The 20777-nt window shown below is 40.1% G+C and overlaps 1 protein-coding gene across 1 annotated transcript; it reads right to left on the reverse strand.

Moving 5' to 3' along the window:
* Positions 1–14928: 14928 nt before the first annotated feature.
* Positions 14929–20425, reverse strand: LOC120081941 (CSC1-like protein At1g32090). Its single transcript, XM_039037127.1, has 11 exons — positions 19780–20425; positions 18851–19003; positions 18477–18612; positions 18258–18359; positions 18011–18130; positions 17812–17892; positions 17354–17694; positions 16959–17204; positions 16457–16781; positions 15977–16210; positions 14929–15391 (listed from the first exon to the last, which is right to left on the reverse strand). Exons 1-11 carry the CDS (start codon positions 20091–20093, stop codon positions 15059–15061), a joined length of 2385 nt encoding a protein of 794 aa, XP_038893055.1. The 5' UTR covers positions 20094–20425; the 3' UTR covers positions 14929–15058.
* Between the last annotated feature and the right edge of the window lie 352 nt (positions 20426–20777).

Consider the following 20777-nt stretch of genomic DNA (forward strand, 5'->3'; position numbering starts at 1 on the left):
TTCAAAGGATTTCAGTTTTCAGAATGCTTGTATCTTCAAAGGACTTCAGAATGCTTGCATCTCTTCAAATGCTTGCATCTCTTCAGAATGCTTGCATCTTCAAAGGACTTCAGTTTTCAGAATGTTTGTATCTTCAAAGGACTTCAATCTTCAGGTGAGTCTTCTGATTGTAGAGAATTCCCTCTAAGCTCTCTGGAATGCAGAATTGCTGACCCCTCTAAATGAGGATAACTTCTCTATTTATAGAATGCACAGGTGTGCTTGGGCTTGGTTGATCCATGGGCTTGGCCTTTGAGCCCAATTAATTGGACTTGGGCTTGGTTGGTCCATGGGTTTGACCTTTGGGCCCAATTAATCAGATTTGACCCTGATTTGACATTGTGGTCAAATTCAACCTATTTTTGGGCTTAGTTGAACTTTGACCCAAATAATAATATCAAATTGGGTCAAATTAATCTTATGCGATTCAACATAAAACCAAGTGGCGTCATTGAAATTTGTCTTCAACTTCAATTCAGGACATATGTCAACTCCTAATTGAGCCCAAATTTAATGATTTGGAATTTCATCATTGATTTAGTAAATGACGTGACAACTTGTGATTGGTCTAAAATTTCTCATTCAACAAATGCCCTTTCGAGATTTATGCACATAGGATGAATCTCGAAAATATAAAGTCGGAATCAAAATCCAAATATATTTGTTCTTGAATTTGACCTCAATTGATGTGTCAGTCATACTATGAATTTAGTACATAAGTTTAACTTGCCCAAATTTACGAAAAATTTTGAACTTTGTCCCAATTTAATTTGATTTGGATTTAAGATAAAATTTGGGATATACCCAAATTTGAATAAAAGATCAATTGAGACTTTTTTCTGTAATTTATTTTGATCGAAAATAAAAACTCAATAGGATACTTGAATTTGGAATATGGCCAAATTTTAATTTGGGATAAATTTTAGATATTTCCCACAACTTGATTTAGAACCTAAATTTAGATGAATTTGATATAAAATTTGGAAGATCCAAATTTTAATTTGAGATTTGATCCTTAATAATTTGGCTAAAAGTCTGGTGATTTAGTGATTTAGATTTGAGATAAAATTTGGAATATACCCAAATTTTAATTTGAGATTTTATTTACAATTTAATCTCAATGTTGAACAATTTGATTTTGAATAAAATTTGGAATATGGCCAAATTTTAATTTGTGATTTTATCCACAATTTAAATTTTATTTTGAATAAAATTTGGAATATGTCCCAATTTTAGTTAAAGATAAATTTAAGAACAAAATCTAATAAAATCAAATTATATAGGGAATTTATTTAATTTAATTTGACATTAGGATAGAATCAAATTAGAAAAAAAAAATCTTATATTTTGAAGCAAATCCTTATTTGATTTGGATTTCCTAATTTGTTATGGAACATAGGAACCTCAATAAATAGGATCCAAACCCCTCCATTATTCTCATCCCCTCCTCTTCTTCTAATCTTTCCTTTCTTTCCTTTTCCTTTTCTTCTTTCATTTTTTAAAAAGAAAATTTCGTATTTTATTCTTCTTTTATTCTTCTTCTTCTTCTTTTTTTTTTTTTTTTTTTTTTTTTTTTTTTTGCGTAGGTTTACTAACTTGTCCCTCTTTTTGTAGAAGCTAAAACGCAACTCAAGGGAGTACAACTGCATATTTTGTGGAATGGCCTTGGTATGGTCTATCTATTGTATGCCTGTTCATGCTTCTTGATTGTCATGAGAAGGGCCCTGTAAGGCTTACAACTCTCCCATACTTTCACCCTAGGGAGGATTTCGATAAGGTCTACCTTGTAGCATCGGCATATCCTGATCGTCATGAGAGGGGCCCTGCAAGGTTTACAACTCTCCCATGCTTTCACCCTAGGGAGGATCCCAATAAGGTCTACCTTGTAGCACCGTTCGCATATCCTGAACGTCATGAGAGGGGCCCTGCAAGGCTTACAATTCTCCCATGCTTTCACCTTAGGGAGGATCCCGATAAGGTCTATCTTGTAGCATCGTTCGCATATCTTGAACGTCATGGGAGGGGCCCTACAAGGCTTACAACTCTCCCATGCTTTCACCCTAGGGAGGATCCCGATAAGGTCTAACTTGTAGCACTATTCGCTGTTGATATTTTTAGGAACGAATTGTTTTATTTATTTATTATGGATGGATGGGACTGTACATGAATTCATGCGTTAGACATAGCTTATGCGTTTGCACCCATGCGTCTGAGGTCATGCGTCGGAATGAACATGCGTTAGACTAATATGTAATGACCACGCATTCCTATCACAAGTTTTCTTACGCTTGCGCCACGTATAATGCAAACGCAAGTTTTTCGGGTAATCCGAGGTCGAACACAGGGATTTGTCACTCAATAATTCTTGTGAGGCAATGCGTTTGAGGCGATGAAAAGGAAAATAAAAGAAGTTTAATACATATACAGACTATTCCTACTCCTAACTAAACAGATTGAGCAATAGAAGACTTGCAATGAGAATAAGCAGAGACACAACAACCATTAACGCATAGTAATGTTTATTATCTTAAATCGCCCGAATAATCCCAGCTCATTGCACTAACGCGTCGCACACCTCTCGGTGGTCAGCCGCATGACTATATCTCTATAGTGCATGGTTGCGTCGAGCATAAGATTGTGCTTATCTCTAAGAACAATGCGAACTTTGCTTTAGTGCGTTCTATCTCTTACCTTCCCAGGTAGTTAGACACGACTATTTAACTTATAGACAAGCAATGCAACATCCCATAGACAAGCGCTGCTATAGCCTTTCACCAAGCAAAGAGGATTAACTCATTATACTCGCACATCGCGCACCTCTCAATGGGTTGCTTCATGCGTCCTATCTCTAGGCTACACGATTAAGCATGCGATTCTCTTTGATGAATAAACGTTGAAGATAAACTATGATAAAGATGAAGATGATGAAGAAGACGACAATGAAGGAGTTAAGATTTGCATTGATCATAAAACATCTTAATATCTTAAGCTAAAATGTAATACAACACAGAGATTAGAAGGGAGAGGAAGGACTCTACGTCAAGGCTGCCGGTGGTGCCATGGTTGGATGGTGGAGATGTTTCTCTCGAGCTCCATCTCCGGCGAATGCTCCGATCGTCACTCGGTCTAGGTTGTGGAGATGAAGAATTCTCACTGAAATTTTTTTTCAAGCTCTCATCTGCGATCACAAACTTCTGCCTTGAGATAGAAATTCAGATGTCTTAAAATGAAGGTCCCAAGGGCTATTTATAGAGTTTGGACGCCGACAGCTATAATGATGATGGTATGGCTCACTGCTATTTTTGTCGTGGTATGGGCATTGTCACATTGCCTTATCTTGTTGATACTCCCAAGGTATGCATCCGAGCTTAATTTAGCTTGAAGTTATCAACGCGTTCTACCCATCTTGCGATCTTCTATTATGGCTATCACTTCGTGGCCGAAATCTCCATTTGGTCACCGCAATTCCCATGCGTTGGACGCATGTGATTAATGTCTGCGATTGCTTAGCTCATGCGTTTGTCTTTGCGATCGTCTGGCTTCAGCGCATGTGTTTGTCTACGATAGCTTATTTCAAACGCATGCATTTGATTCATGCGATAGCTACAAAAATAGACACTTTGGCATGAAGTAACGCATAATATTGGGGTGAGTGAGGATTTAGGTACTAATTGACGCAAAACTCAATTTTTCGCAAATTCTAAGTATTATCACCGCGTTTTCTACCTATTAGCCCTCATGATTCTAAATAAAAGGCTTGTAATAACTGACATTTCTGCCAGTTATCATTCGCATATCCTGAACGTCATGGGAGGGGCCCTGCAAGGCTTACAACTCTCTCATGCTTTCACCCTAGGGAGGATCCCAATAAGGTCTACCTTGTAGCACTGTTCGCATATCCTGAACGTCATGGGAGGGGCCCTGTAAGGCTTACAATTCTCCCATGCTTTCACCCTAGAGAGGATCCCGATAAGGTCTATCTTGTAGCACCGTTCACATATCCTGAACGATCCATGGGAGGGCCCTGCAAGGCTTACAACTCTCCCATGCTTTCACCCTAGGGAGGATCCCGATAAGATCTACCTTGGAGCACCGTTCGCATATCCTGAACGTCATGGGATGAGCCCTGCAAGGCTTACAACTCTCCCTGCTTTCACCCTAAGGAAGATCCCGATAAGGTTTATCTTGTAGCACCGTTCGCATATCCTGATCGTCATGGGAGGGGCCTTGTAAGGTTTACAACTCTCCCATGCTTTCACCCCAGGGAGGATCCGGATAAGGTCTTACCTTGTAGCATCTATCGCATATCCTGAATGTCATGGGAGGGACCTGCGAGGCATACAACTCTCCCATGTTTTCACCCTAGGGAGAATCCGATAAGGTCTACCTTGTAGCACCGTTCGCATATCCTGAACGTCATGGGAGGGGCCCTGCAAGGCTTACAACTCTCCCATGTTTTCACCCTAGGAGGATCCCGATAAGGTCTACCTTGAAGTACCATTCGCATATACTGAACGTCATGGAAGGGGCCCTGTAAGGCTTACAACTCTCCCATGCTTTCATCCCTAGGAGGATCCCGATAAAGTCTACCTTGTAGCATGTTCGCATATCCTGAACGTCATGGGAGGGGCCCTGCAAGGCTTACAACTCTCCCATGCTTTCACCTTAGGGAGGATCCCGATAAGGTCTACCTTGTTATGTTACTCCTTGATCAAAAATTTGAAGATAAGGAAAATATACCATCGAGTATTGAAGATGAGGCGGATATGCCATCAAACTTTAAAGATGAGAAAGACTATGCCATCAAGCGTTTGAGCAGAGTCAGGTTGGCTAGAGTCGATCTCGCGTACAAGGAGGAGCCGGACGGACCCGAGTTTGTCCTCGCATATGAGGTGGAGCCGGATGACCAGAGTTGTCCTCGCATATGAGGTAGAGCTTGGCAAACCAAACTTGATCTCGCATATGAGGTGGAACCACACCCACATTTTTTGAGAGGAAGCGAAGCTACGCTAATTTTGGAGAAGGGGTGAAGTTTGTATCAATATTTTGGAGAGGAAACGAAACCACACCACAAAATTTGAAGCATGAGTGAAGCGCGCATCAGTTTGGAGATGAAGTGAAACTGCACCATCAGTTTGGAGATGAAACGAAGCCACGCCACGACTTTGGAGATGAAGCGAAGCCGCGCCAACATTTTGGAGAGGAAACGAAACCGCACCACGACTTTAGAGATAAAGCGAAACTGCGTCAACATTTTGGAGATGAAATGAAGCCGCACTATCAGTTTGGAGATGAAACGAAGCCACACCACGACTTTGAAGATGAAGTGAAGTCGCATCATCAGTTTGGAGATGAAGCGAACCACGCCAGACTTTGGAGATGAAGTGAAGCTGCGTCATGATTTTGTAGACCGAGTCATTGAAGATGGAGCTGAGCCATGCACACCGACCTTGAACTTGAAGATGGAGAAGCATCGACGGGACCTTCGCGTTTGAGTTTGACAAAGCATCGGCAAATCCTCCGCATTTGAGTTTGACGAAGCATCGATGAATCTTCACATTGAGCTCGACTTCGCGACTTTGAGCGTGAAGATGACATCGCAAAACTTCCAGACTTGAGCATGATGATGAAGCATCGATGAAGCCTCTAAACTTGAAGATGGAGGAGCATCGATGAAGCCTCTAAACTTGAATATGGAGGAGCATCGATGAAGCCTCTGAACTTGAAGATTGAAGAGCATCGAAGTTTGATTTTAAAGAGGAAGCGAAGCACATTCCAAGTGTGTGTCTTTTATTTACTGTGTTGGCTCCTTACGAAGGATGAACATCTTCAATCTATTGTGTTGCCCCCAATAGGGATGAACATCTTTAATCTGGAATGTCATTCTTTAACGAGGATGATCAACATCAATCTTGTAGTATCATACTTAGGTGGTTGTGGTACCTTTTCTGATGGACTAAACTTAAATTTTGTTAAGTTTCCATCGTACCTTTAAAGAAAGGGTTCAAATCATGACATAGTTCAAGTTTTTTTTTTTTAACTGGACTGAACTTGAAGTTTCTTTCAAGCTGCCTACATACCCTTCTTAATGATAGAGATCAAGTCATAACGTAGTTCAAAAAGGATTTTTTTTATGCGCGACTAAACTTAAATTTCTTTAAGTTGCCTATGTACCCTTTATAATGACAGGGATCAAGTCGTAACGTAGTTCGTACAAAGGGTTTTTTTTTTTTTTTTTTAACATTTGTTAAGCGTAAAACTTCTCGAGAAACTTGCCATTGATTGGGCCAATTCTTAGCCCATCTTGATCAACTATCTCGTACGCTCCATTTGTGTAGACTTCTTTGACGACGTAGGGCCTCCCATTTAGGTGTAAACTTATTCCTCGTATGTCTTGTCGTGATAATTGGTCTCCTTATGGCAAGCACTAGATCACTGACTTGAAAGGACCGAGGCTTTACATGCTTATCGAAGGCTTTAGACATTCGCGCCTGGTAACATTCCAACGTTTGTTGAGCTTCTAATCGTTTTTCATCCAGTGCTTCCAACTCTTAGAGCTGCAGTTTGGCGTTGTCCTCTGTAGTGAGCCCTTCTTGCACCACCATTCTTAGCGATAGAATTTCTCTTTCCAAAGGAAGGACAGCTTCTACCCCATAAACGAGAGAGTACGAGGTGACTCCTATAGGGGTACGGTGAGTGGTGTGATAAGCCCACAACGCTTCACCGATCTTCTCCTGTCAATCTCTCTTCGACTTGGAAACTTTTTTTCAGTAGGTTGCACAATGTCTCGTTAAATGCCTCAACCAACCCATTTGCAGCGGCGTTATACATAGATGACTTGTACTGCATGAATTTGAATTTTTCACACAACCTGTCCATCAAACAGTTGGAGAATTGTCTTCCGTTATCCGTCACGATCCAATGGGGAATACCGTACCGATGAATGATATGAGTACGGATAAAATCCACCACGTTTTCTTTCTTAGCTTCCCTTAGCGCACAACCTCAGCCCATCTTGAGAAGTAGTCAGTGGCTAAGAGGATGTAGGAGTGCCCTGCTGATGACTTAGGTGTTATAGGGCCGACCAGATCAAGCCTCCATGCTTCGGAAGGCCACGAGGTTATGGTCAGATGTAGAGGCTCGGGTGGCTGATGAATGAAATTCGCGTGATATTGACAGGCTTCACATTTCTTTGCATAATCCATTGAGTCCTGGATCATTCCCGGCCAATAGTAATCCATTCTTTTTAGCTGGAATTGTAGCTTTGGTCCACCTTGATGCGCGCCACATACGCCTGAGTGTGCTTCCTCCAAAGCCTTCGCTGACTCTTCTTTACTGAGGCATCGAAGGAAAAGTCCTTCAAAGGATCGACGGTATAGGACCCCTTTGTAGTAAATGAAATGCGCGGCCCTCCTACGAACCTCGATTTTACGACGGGGGTCATCTAGGAGCCTTCCATGCTCAAGGTAATTTATGATGGGCTGCCGCCAGTCTTCCTCGTTGGTTAGGTAGACTGATATCGCATTCGTTTCCCCATATGTAGTCCCAACCAGATGTAGAACCCATCTCTGCCAAAGCGATATATTAAGGGGCACATTATCCAGGTCCGTTAAGGAAGTGGCTAGGTTTGCCAAGGCATCTGCTTTCTTATTCTCTGTCCTCGAGACATGTTCCAACACCATGCTTTCGAACTTCTCCATCAACTAGCGAGCGTAAGTGAAGTAGGGTTTCAAGTCGTCATGATTCACCTCGTACTGGCGTTGATTGATTATCAAGTTTGAGTCACCGAAGATTTCTATACAAGCTACTCCAATCTCTAAGGCCATTTGGAGACCAATTATCAAGGCTTGGTATTCAGCGACGTTGTTTGAGCATAACTCGGCAAGTGCGAAGCTATAAGGCAACATGTGCTTTTCTGGCGAAATGAGGACGATACCTGCCCCTGCACCACTTTTTCGTGCCACACCGTCAAAGAATATGACCCACAACCTTGAGGTTTCTGTGAAGAGAACTTCGTCATCGGGCAAGTCTTCACTTAACTCCCAATCCGATGGAACTGGGTGATCTACGATGTAGTGCCTCAACTTATCTATGGAAAAGAAGAGCGCAAGGCATGTCTTCTCTATATGGGAATAATTGCTCTCGGCTCCATTCAAGGTCCTACTTAAGTAATAGAGAGCGCTTCTTTTCCCTTTTCTCTTTCTTGTGCCAATAGTGCCCTAAGTGATCTCTCTTGCGCTGCAATGTACAGTATCAACGACTTGCCCACTACTGGGGGTCCTAAGATAGGAGGGCTGATCAGGTACCTCTTTATGCTATCGAAAGCATTCTGGCAGGCCTTATCCCATTCGAATTTCTCTCTCTTTCTCATCAGTCTTTGAAAGGGTTGACACTCCCCTGCCAGGTTAGAAATAAACCTCTGGATGTAGGCCAGACGTCCCTGCAAAATTCTCAACTCATGTAGATTTCTTGGTCTTGGCATCTTTAGGATGGCATAAATCTTGGATTGGTCTATCTCTATCCCTCGCACAAGGTCATCCACATAGCACTCCACGTGTTTGTGCAACATATCGTTCAAAACACCTTTCTGCATGGCACGTTGATAAGTAAGCGTCGACGTTCTCAACCAAAGGGCATTTACTTGTAACAATATATCCCTTTTGAGGTTCGAAATGCCGTCCATTTCCTCCGTCTTGGAGGCCATCGGTATCTGGTTATACCCCGGAAGATCTGTCCATGAAGAAAAAGCCTTATGCCCTGTGTCCGCATCGACCATGATCTCTGAATGAGGGCAATGGAAAATCGTCTTATGGAGCATGCGGTTACTTTAGGTCAGCGAAAGTCTAACACGCAACACACGCCACAGTTGTCCAATTCTTTTTCATATCTGGGACAAGCGAATGAACCCAACCTCAATCAACTTATTGACCTCAACCTCAATCTGGGGGATAAGTTCTGGCCGAAAGCGTCGTTGAGCCTGCTTAATGGGTCGACACCCCTGTTTGATTGCGAGATGATGGACTGCTACTTTTAGATCTAGTCCCGGCATCTCTTTGTATGACCAGGCAAAAACATTCCTGTATTCGATGAGCAGACTCATGTACTCGTCCTCTTCCTCTTCCGAGAGGGACGCACTAATGAAAGTCGGACGCGGTTCTTATACAGTGCCCAGATTCACCTCTTTTAGCTCGTCCTCCGTGGATTGACCACCGTCCTCTAGACCTTGCGGAGCGTCCTCCACTTCCTCTTTAGCCATAGCCTCTTTGGATTCTTCGGTGATTGTGATGTGGTGGCATGAAGTTTCGCCTTCCTCCTGCTCTAAATTTTCATTCTGAGGATTGGTGAAAACGATGTCGTGCCTCTTTACTTTGAGCGTGCCCTCACTTATGCTTACAGTAACGAAGGTCTTTCTCTTCATGCGTGAGGGGACGGTACTACGGATTTCTCCATTACTTCTTGCCTCTCCTGATGGCTTCTAATCCAATGACACTTCAGCGTTTTTAAGGTCGATTCGTCGCCAGATGGACGCTTGGGGTATCGACCCCCTCTTTCTCATGGTCATTTCGGGGGCATCAGCGCAGGTTTTTCCCTTCTCCTTTGTCTTACTAAGGACATATTGGTCGAGGGGATCTTCAGCCCTCTCGTGCTTCAGGCGATCAAAAACAGGAGCGTGGGGTTTTCCTTCGTTCTCCGTCGTAACTGCGCCTAGTCTCCCGAAGGCCGACGGTCGCTCTACCACCGGCGATTGACAGATGATTTCCTCATTTCCTTCATTTAGCAGAGTCAACCTTCGAAAAACTGAACGTCGAGTAACTCTGGGAATAGTATGTGGGCTTTCCCTTTCTGTTTTTGTCATGCTTAACCTCTCGAAGACCAAGGCGTGTGCGGCAGACGGTCTAATACGGTCGAGGGCTGAGGCTCTTTTATCTTTTCTCTCCTTTTCTCCTGTATCATCGATTTCTTTTGTAGTGATATGATTGCTATTGGCCACTTTCCCCTTCGCCTTTCTGATTATGCGGACTGGCTCTGACGGCTCATATCCGAGTCCCGCCCTCGACGTGGGTATAACGTGTCCTTCTTGCAAAAGTTTCTTTTGGATTGGCGAGAATCGGGGTTGCTCATAAATCTTCACACTCTTGAACTCAGTGTGAGTTGTGAAGTCATAGCCCGCCTTCGCCAACAGCTTGTAAGCCTTGGGATCGAATCTGTCTTTAATTCGCCTCTCGGGTAGCTTTAACCCTGTCACTTCCGCCTCCAACTTGTGGACAACCTGCTTTGTTATCGACGTGAGAGGTGTGACGAAACTCTCCTTTAGAATGTCTATGTCTCCAACCTGCAAACCTTTTGAGCATTCCATAAAAGGTGATTCACCCTTTTTTCGTCTCGACCAAGGGACATAGCGTAGAATCGAAGGTTTTGAGGATTTTTTGCCCCTCACCATGGGTGTTTCTCCAACACCGAGGGATATTCTACTCTCTTTAGGGTTGGAGGCTTGTACCTTGCTACCCGCACTTTTCTCTGTGTCTATTAGCGACCTCGATCGAGATCCATCTGCTTTCTTTGCCAACAAGTTCTCTGCCGGCATAGTCTCACCGGAATTCTCACTCTTTAGGTAAAACTTTGCATCTGCGAAGTGAGACTCGGCCTCGAAAAACGGATTAGAATCTGCTTCAACCTTCTTAATCCCGTCTTGGTAAAACTTAAAACAATGATGTAGTGTCGATGTAATCACACCATTCCCATGAATCAAAGGGCGTCCCAATAGCAGCTTGTAGGTGGTCTTTGAGTATCACATGAAACAACGCGTCGGCCTTCAGATAGCCAATGAAGAGCTCTAAGCGTATCATGCCTATCGTCCTTTGGCTGCCTTGATTGAAACCCTGAATTACTAATTTGCTGTTTGATAGCTCTTTCATGAGTATGCCCAACTGTTTCATAGTCGCCTTAGGCATTATATTAACGGCGGATCCGTTGTCGATGAGAATTCGACCCACTTTCTGTTCTTGAATGTATCTAGAGACGTACAAAGGCCTATTATGCAATTTGAATCCTAGTAGCAGATCTTCGTCTGAGAAGCCTATGGATGTGCAACACGAGGCATAAGCACGTGCTGTGGAGATCGATGCACCAGAGGCGTTGGATTCTAACAGTGCCTCAATGAGGGTCATCTTAGCTTCTCGCGGGAGTGAAAGTAGGTCATCTATGTTGAATGGTGACGAACCCTTTGGTTCTCCTGTCGACTTTAATGGACCTAGAACGGTATCTTTGTCCTCTCTGATACTGACAGTATGACATGCAACAACCTCTGGTGTCTCCTCTGAACCCCAATTGCAGAAGTTCTTCGGGAGGAAATCTGCTAACGTCATCTATCGTCTGGGACGAGGAACATCCTCGTCTCTCTCATCAACAGCTTTGGGCCTTCAAGCCTTCTTTCTACCTTTTCTTTTTTGTGTCTTGCTCTCTCTCTTGTAGCTTCTATGAGAGCGTAGCTCTTTTTGGGTAGAGTCCAGTTTTTCCTTCTTACGACGTGCCACAAGAATCCAACCTTCGTCATCGTCATCGTCAGCGCGCTCTCCTCCATTTTGAGGATCTGTAGCTTGGACCTCCTGCTGAAACCGCACTACCATAGGTTCGAAGGTCCCAAACTGGACAGAGCTCTCCCTTTCTTCATAATATATGATTGGTGTCGCCACGTTTGGAGCTACTGTCACTGCAACATGATTCATTTGGACCACCTCGTCTAGATCCAACTCTATTTTTCTCTCATAGGCCAATTTGAGGACCAATTCCTTCAGTACAAAACATTTTTCAACTGGGTAGCTAACGACCCTGTGATACTTGCAGTAGTTGGGATCATCCACTTTGCTGGCCTGTTCCGATCGTTTATATTCTGGTAGCTGGATAAGGTGGTTCTATAGTAGTTGCTCAAGCATATCCACAACATCAGAGTCGGGGAATAGGTAGACTTTTTCCTATCGTTCCTTCAGGGTTAGGCAATGTCTTTCGCCTCCTTCGTCTTTCTTTTCTATCTTCTTCTCTTTCCCTTTCGAGGAGAACTTCAACAGGGTCGTATTAACGACTATTGATTCCTTTGTGGCACCTTTCACAATTTTCTCAGTGCCCTTCACCTCCTTCTTATCTTTCTTCGGTTCGTGGCTCAAGAAGTCCCTCGTTCCTTTATTGACGATACTTAGCTCCAAAGGTACAAGACTTTATTCCCTGCAGGATGTAGAGGAGTTCCCAGTGCATCCCCTGTGTTCACATTTCTACAGTAGATAATTCGGTGAGTCGATCTTTGCAATCCAGACTCAGAGCTCTCCATCGGTTGATATAGCCGACGATCGACTCCCCTTTCCGTTGTTTGGCGTTTGTCAACTCCATCATGCTGACGGTGCGCCTAGTGCTGTAGAAGCGATTCAAGAATTCTCTTTCAAGTTGCTCCCAGCTGTCAATCGCCTCAGGCTCTAAGTTTGTGTACCAGTCAAAAGCGTTTCTTTTGAGGGTTCTGATGAATTTTTTGACTAGTAGATCTCCCCTTGTTCCCGTTTCTCGCATGTTTCTACGAAGTGGGCGATATGTTGCTTTGGGTTGCTCTTTCCGTTGAATTATTGGAACTTTGGGGGTTGGTACCCTGCAGGCATTATTAGATTGTCGATCCTCTAGGTGTATGGCTTGGAATACATGAAGGAAGTTTGAGCCGACCCTCCATATTGAGCTCTTATGGAGGTCATGACCAAGTCTTGCAGTTGTTGGAACGACAGAGAGGCCACTGAGTCTAACTGTCGCCCTTGGTTTTCTTGCAGCACGGTCTTTCCCTTGTCAGTTGCTTTGACCGTAGGTACTTAGCTGGATTCAGCAGCCTCTCGAGACTGTATTTGTTCTCTCAGGACAGCCATCTCATAGTCTCGCTTCTCAACGGCTTTCATCAGAAAGTTAATCTTCCTTTCCATTCCTGCCATGGCCACTTCTGCCGTCACATCTGCCATCATGACAAAGATTACATCTGGCGTTGAATCTCTTTTTGGCTTGCTGGAGGCAAAAATAGAATTGTCAAACAGGGGGTTTTCCTTGATGACAACCCTGCCTTGTGGGGATTCCGTCATTTGCCTCAAGATGTTGTGGGTAATGAGGGAGCTTTATTCTTACTCTTGCATGACTTCTCTTGAGCGGCTGCGGGTGAAGGTCCCATGTATGAGCCGTTTGCGGAGGAAGCCTTGGATGCCATCTTCTTAGGTGCCATTTGCCTTATTTGGATGCTGAGAGAGAGATGAGAGGTAGAGATGTCCCACTGGACGTGCCAATTTGTTCACACGAGGCTTCCGGAGAAACTTGTTTCGTGGAGTTGAACTTGAGTTGATGTTGATGTTGAAGTTGATTTGATGCGATGTGGTTCGATCTCTAGTACTTGATCCTCTGATTCTCTCTTAGTTGGGTGAATGTGTTTGACTTGAAGAAGAAAAACACCGAACGTTCTTGAAGAAGTCTTGGAAGAGTCTTTGTGTCTTCAAAGGTCTTCTGTCTTCTAGGAGTGTAGCTTCAGGAGTATTAGGAGTCTTTTGCTTATTGATGAATTCTCTGGGCTCTCTGAATGTAGAAAAATCCTTGTATCTTCAAAGAACTTCAGTCTTTAGAATGCTTGTATCTTCGAAGGACTTCAGTCTTCAGGTGTGGTCAACTTTAGAAGTCAAGGGAGTCTTCTGATCGTAGAGAATTTCCTCTAAGTTGGAATGCAGAATTGTTGACCCTTCCAAATGAGAAGAGCTTCTCTATTTATAGAGTTCACATGTGGGCTTGAGCTTGGTTGATCCATAGGTTTGGCCTTTGGGCCCAATTAGTTGGATTTGGATGTGGACTTGATTGGTCTATGGGTTTGGCCTTTAGGCCCAATTAATCGGATTTAGACCTTATTTAACATTTGGGTCAAATTCAGCCTATTTTTGGTCTTAGTTGGACTTTGACCCAAATAATAATATCAAATTAGGTCAAATTAATCTTATGTGATTCAACGGTCATGATAAAACCACGTGGCATCATCGAAATTTGTCTTCAACTTCAATTCAGGACATATGTCAACTCCTAATTGAGCCCAAATTTAATGATTTGGAATTTCGTCATTAATTTAGTAAATGACGTGACAACTTGTGATTGGTCTAAAATTTCTCATTCAACAATATATAATAAAAAAACATTTCAATACATGTTACTACTTTTCCAATTTACAATAATTAAGCATTATTGTCAAACAACCATAACTACCAAGTATACTATATTTGGTTGCCTTAGAAAGTCATACAATATTAAATTCTAAGTAGATAGCCATAATGACTAATATTAATTATCGGTTCTTGTCACCGTTTTTCATTCACTTAATACAATCATGTGATCCAAGTTAAAAACTGTCAACTCAATATAGAGCCATTCCAATCACAATCTTAGAAAAACAACAAGAAGCCAAACCAAATTCAACAAAATAAAGTCATTATATACATCAACATGAAAAATTCCAACCCATTTGAAAGAAACACTAAAATCCTATTTGATAACCATTTGGTTTTTGGTTTTGAAAATTAAATCTATCTCATTCACATTTCTTACAATAGTTTACATTTTTCTTTAAGTGTAGTAGTTGAATTCTTAGCCAATTTCTAAAAACAAAAATAACTTTTTGAAAGCTATTTTTTTTAGTTCTCAAAATTTGACTTGATTTTTTAAACCATTGTTGAAAAACAGATAATAAAAGAAGAAATTTAGAGGTAGAAATAGTGTCCATAGATTTAATTTTCAAAACCAAAAACTAAAAACAAAATGGTTACCAAATCAAACCTAAACTTATAATAACCATCTGGTATGATTTCCAAGGCCAATCTCATCAATTAAAAGACAAGAGAATGAAACTAAACAACACTCAAATATTTTTCATTGAGAATGATAATTACAATTAATGAAAGAAGAACATAAAGTTTGGTTAAACCTATTAGCTTGGGGGGGTCAATTCCTATATTGATTAATTTTAATTGTTCTAATGCTCAGGATCATAACTATAGGCATATTGGTGTGAAGGATATGAAGGATATACAAAATGAGGAGGGGACTGGGGATGATAGATATAATGAGGTGGGGACTGTGGATGATGATGATGATTATCAACAATGTGTGGTGGGGAAGGAGAGCTGAGTTCACTCACAGAGCTATCATCATGTACTGGAGACTTTTGTTTCTCAACTTTAACCTCTGATAATTCTTCTTCCTCAAAAGACCTGAAAATTGGATGCAAGTAAGCATCTGCTAAGAAGGCTTTTACGTTGAGGTCGGGTTCCGTGCTCTTCTCCAGTGTATCTTTTGCCATCGCTTCCTAGAGAAAAGAAAACAAAAGAATATAAGATTATTAAATAATTGATTGACCGAGATCTTGAGTTGATGAGTGAAGGTAAACTTAATATTATTTAATTTAACACTACCTCTCCCTGGTGGGCTTGAAATATGTAGAAGACCCAACAAATAGAAATTAACAATAATTAGGGAGAAAATAATATTGCAAGGATTTGAATACGGGATTTCCTGATTACTCTGATATCATGTTAAATCATAGATGACCCAAAACTTTAGCCGATGGGTGGAGGTAAAAGTAATACTATATAATCTAACAAAGACTTCAAGGAAAACTGTAAAAGCCCACTAAGAATTATAATGTTTGTTACCATCGTACTTCCAAACATTCAATATTGAGTCAAACTTTAAAGGTTGTTAAAATTATGCTTGAGAAATTGCTATAATTTTACCTTCACACTTATGAAATCATTGCAATTCAATAATAATTATGTTATCCCAAGACTTTATGTGCTTGTATCAGCAAGTCATGAAGAAACGCATCAAAATATCAAATACATATTGGTTGAGATCCTTTTCAACAACTAGATTTGAAGTACTTAGATTTTACCTCGAGAGGATATTTACGAAAGGCGGGTTCAAATCGGTTCTTGCAGTACTTATGGAAGAATAAAGTCAGTATTGGTAGGGCGACGAGCAGCGGGGTAGAATTGGCAGCTTTTTTTGTACTGAGCAAACCCAACAAAAGTAGTTGAGATATCAACAAGCTTGCTATGATGCGGCTATGGACATGGGGCCAAAAGGCACCAACACTCTCATATTGCTGATTATATACATTGATGATCTGCACAAATAAATCCACACATACAATCCATGATTCAGTTAGACGTAAGAAATAACAGGATCGAATAAATCCCTGAACGTCAACTGTGTTGCTTTTCAATTACAACAAAATACTCTGTTCTCTAGTGAATTTGTGCAGCTTGTTGTATTGAAGTGTGCCCAAGTGTTTTTGCTCTTTCTAATGTGTCCATTGAGAAAAACAATTCATTTCTGAGTAGTCAGATAATCAGAGTGTAAGGTGACAAACCTGATGTCGGTATACCAAGTATGCAAATGCAAAGAAGACGAGTATAAATGGGAGAAGAATTGGGGTGACCACAGCGTACACAATTCCCAGAAGAAAGTACAATTGTAAGCTCGGTAAAGTTTCGGGAAATTCCACACTTCCTGGGTCCATTGCCTTCGCTCTATCTCTTTCAGTTTTCACCATAAAGAGATTCTTGAGATGAAAGATGACCAGCGGTCTTAATCGAAGAATCTCGCTTGCTATCCCAGCCCACCCATCGACCATTATGTATGTAATGAAGAAAGTAGCCTTCATCGGTATGGAAACTCCAATTGTCCGAGGAATTCTGCAAACAGGTTTGATGAGGAAAAAAAAATAATTAAAATATGCATAAGAAGCTCAGTATAATAAGAAGAATATGATTGAAGGGCCATTTGAAGTTTGATCTTTAGTCCATATACATTATTAGAGATAAGAAAAATGAATGGGAAATTGAATATCATTGAAGGGTGTGAGGCATTACTGGGTAGGAGATTGGTGAATGAAGGAATCCAGTTGCTCAAAAGCTGTACCAGTCACAATACTTCCCAAGAACACATTTACAAGCATAAAATAATAGTACTTCGCCGCGGCCCTTCTTTCAAGGGAAGAAACTGCTACATGCCCCTCAATTTTTGACATGACCATTAGAACCGATGGAAGTATATACAGAAATATTTTGAGAGCCAAACCCGGAAGAAAACCCTGTAAAAATGACTTGATGAACTTCCTGTATAGCATGATTAAATTTAAATGATCAACCTTCGAAGATTCCTCATAAGGAGGTATTCAAATGGATCACAATCAAAATATAAAAATGTTGCCAAGTACAAAAATTATGGAGCATAGATACAGAGGGAACAATGTGCATTGACTTACAATTCTATCACGGGCCTTAGGAAAGGAGCGACTCGTTCGAGACCTTCCAGATTGGCAAGTGATTGTACAAAAGCAATTGGTATCATGTAGAAGAATACTAGGGCGAAGACCAATAATGATATAACTAGTTTTCTGATGCTTAAGGAAACAAATGGTATAGCAAGGTTCTGCCAATAAACATCATAAGGTTCTGGAGCCCAATTTGTCAGCCATAATGTGGGATTCTTACTCTGCTGCGTCTGTGCACAAACTGCAGCACCCCATCGAGAATCAAATGAAACGAAAGCAACTGGTAGTATTGCTTTTGGATCTTTGATAATTTTCTGTCTCTCCAATGCCATCTATACACATGGGGGTTCAAAAATACATCAAGCCCAATTTAGATTGCTCAATTTTTATGTATTAAGAATCCAATTCATAAAATACGGTGAACTATTGAATCTGCTTTCAAGACTTACTTTGGCATCGAGATCCTTCATTTGTTTTTTGTAGTATTCGATAGCGTCAACTCTTCTACCGCAAATTCCGAACCATCCTGTCTGAAAGAAATAGTTCAACTGGTCTAATCTCTAACCATAACAATGAACCAATAGGTTTGCAGCCCATGTGATACACTGAAACTAAATAGTTGAATCAAGTGCATGGGAATTTGGATACCTTTGTAGTTGGTCTCTTATCCGGATGCCTTTCAAATTTAAGTAGATAATAGTCCAACCAATTCTGGAGCCTCGCTCTCTTTTTTGCTAGTTTAGCAAACTTGTTGGCATTATATACAGCCTAAAACAAGAAATGAATTTTAAAAAAACAAACATGAGCTAGAGAAAAGGTCCCCGCACGGTGTGGGGGGAGCTATGAATCATGCCCAATTTGCTTTAAATAAATTTTTATATAGTAATATTATTACCTGATGAGAAAGATAATGTTCGGGATGATTTTTATGAAAGAACTGATCAACCACATCCGAGGTGGATCGACCAGATGAATGTGGTACATTTCTAACCAACACCTGAAAAAAATAACATTAAGAAGTCGGTGCAAAGATTTTCTCAATGATAAACACATTGGAAAATGGTTCCCAGAGGGCCAGAAGAACAACTATTAAGCAATAAAATTCTTTACTCACAGTAAACTGCTCGGCCCTTCTGCGTTGTGATGCCAAGAAATTCAATCTCATTTGTGCTACATTGTCATATTCTTTGTAAAGCATGTAACAAATCCATAGGGTGAACAAGTACTCCAATCCTATATGAGCAAAAAACCTAAAACTCAAATGTAACAAATGTTAAGTAAGTGTGAATTTCCCAACAAGTCATAGTATGAAATCTAATTCAAGTTAAAATAGGAGATCAAACATGTAGAGAAGTATTGAAAATAGATGATAAATAAATGACACTTCACCCTAATGTGACATCAACGCACAAATTTGAGCATTTTTTAACACAAAAATAAATTGTAATGTTCATGTTTTTGTCTTTCACGACAACAAGAACAGCTCACCTTATAGATTGAGGACGAACATTGGATATCGAAAGCTTATCGATGTCGCTTACAACCAATTCTTTCCTTAAGAAGAACAATGTCCCACTAGACACATTGACTGGTATGAGAACAAGTAGTGCAACAATGGTTATTGGGAAGAATATCTTCAACCTGCCAATAAGCATAAGGAGGAAAAACCTTATAAATTGTTATTTATTTCTTATGAGTTATGAATTATAAAAACCAAGAAAAATCCCGTATGATAACCATTTTTGTTTTATTTTTACTTTTTTAAAAACAAAAACGTTTTTCTCATCTCAAGCTCTAAATACTAAAGAACAGAGTTTTGTTTCAGAAACTATTTTCAAAATAGTTCTGTTTTTATTTTTTTTGCACTGACTTTGTCAATGAAAATGTTACTGTACTCATTGATATCATTGTTTATATATATTAATTTATTTATTTTAAATACAGGTCCCTGATGAGAATATAGAAAAAAAAAAAAAAAAAAAAAAAAAGACAAAAAGTACAACTTTAAAAAACTAGTTACCAAAATATAATTTCACCAAATAATGGTTTAAAAACAACAAAAAAAAAAAAAAAAAAACCATACGCTTTAGAACTCTGTTTCTTTTTCCAAAATCTGGGAAAAAAGATCGAAAATCTCTTACAAAGATGAAGAACACAACAGATAAATCTCCAAAAACACAAAACAAAATCATTATGAAACAGAGGAAAAACCATAACCACCAAATAAAATCATACAAATGGCCTAAAAACCCAAACAGTAAAGATCCACAATGCAAAAAAAAAAAAAAAGTGCTTAAAATCAAAATCAGCACGACATGAACAACAGGGTAAAAAGATTGTAAATCATAAACCATCTTCAAACTTAACGGGAATCAGATAAATTACACAAGACATCAGCAAAATGGAGGGGAACAAACCCGAGAGTGTAAATTCTGAGAAAAACAGCAGAATCAAACCCAGCATGAGTAATAATTTCAGTTTCACTCATCTTCAGAGCCGCAGGCATCCAGTTCAAGAAAGTGAGATAAGTGCAAATGTTGAGATTAACAAATTTCCCAACAAAATTTCTGGAACTACGAGGACTATTTCGTCCGCCATTGATATACCATTTAGGAAAATAAACTCTATCGTTGATGGGTTGAATTCTCAAGAGAGCAAAAGCAAGAAGGAAGACAAAGGCAGAGATGATATTGATTAATGCTGAAACCCCAATATCCCCAAGAGTCGCCATTGAAGACCTGAGAAATTTCTAGAGAGGGAAATTGTTTGAAGGAAAAATTGGGAAGAAGAAGAAGAAGAAGAAGAAGAAGAAGAAGAAGAAAGGAATATGGAGGAATTTCTGAATGTAAATGATGAAATAAGGAAAATGGGTTTCACTGAAAATGGATAATCAATGGAAGGATTCAGCTGCTTGAAAGAAAGAAAGCATATAGTTGCTTGTGGGATTTGGTTTTCGACTTCACCCATCCGCCATTTTCCACTAGTTTTCACAGTGCATGTGCTGCTTAGAAGAGAGAGAGAGAAAGAGGGAATTTGGTTCAGTCTTTTATCATTTTTTGTTTTGTTTTTTTTAATTATTTTTATTATTTTAGTAGAGTCTTTATCAAATTGCAACCCTATGTTTATTTTATGGATTATGAATTTAACTTTTTAAGAAATGAGATAAAAGGTGAATTGTGAGCGAACCCACAATAATAAATTAAAAACCTCTTTCCAATTTTTTTTTAAAAAGAATGAAAACCTCAAAAAATTATGTGAATGAAACTTTAGTAATTTGTATAATTATAATAAACTTTTTTAAATTTTTTATTCAATTTGATAGGTAGAATGAATGTTTTCAAATATAGAAAAATGAGACAACTTATTTATAGATATAGAAAATATTATTGTTTATTAGCATAAATCTGACATGTGT

This window comes from Benincasa hispida, chromosome 7 (genome assembly GCF_009727055.1).
Source record: "Benincasa hispida cultivar B227 chromosome 7, ASM972705v1, whole genome shotgun sequence".
Lineage (NCBI taxonomy): Eukaryota > Viridiplantae > Streptophyta > Magnoliopsida > Cucurbitales > Cucurbitaceae > Benincasa > Benincasa hispida.

Excerpts from the sequence above, each read along its gene's own strand:
- LOC120081941 (XM_039037127.1), bottom strand. The coding sequence starts at position 20,093 with ATGGCGACTCTTGGGGATATTGGGGTTTCAGCATTAATCAATATCATC. Across the intron at positions 17,205-17,353 it reads CTAAGGCCCGTGATAGAATT|GAAGTTCATCAAGTCATTTT; the intron begins GTAAGTCAATGC and ends CATGCTATACAG. Across the intron at positions 16,211-16,456 it reads ACTTGGTATACCGACATCAG|ATCATCAATGTATATAATCA; the intron begins GTTTGTCACCTT and ends TTATTTGTGCAG.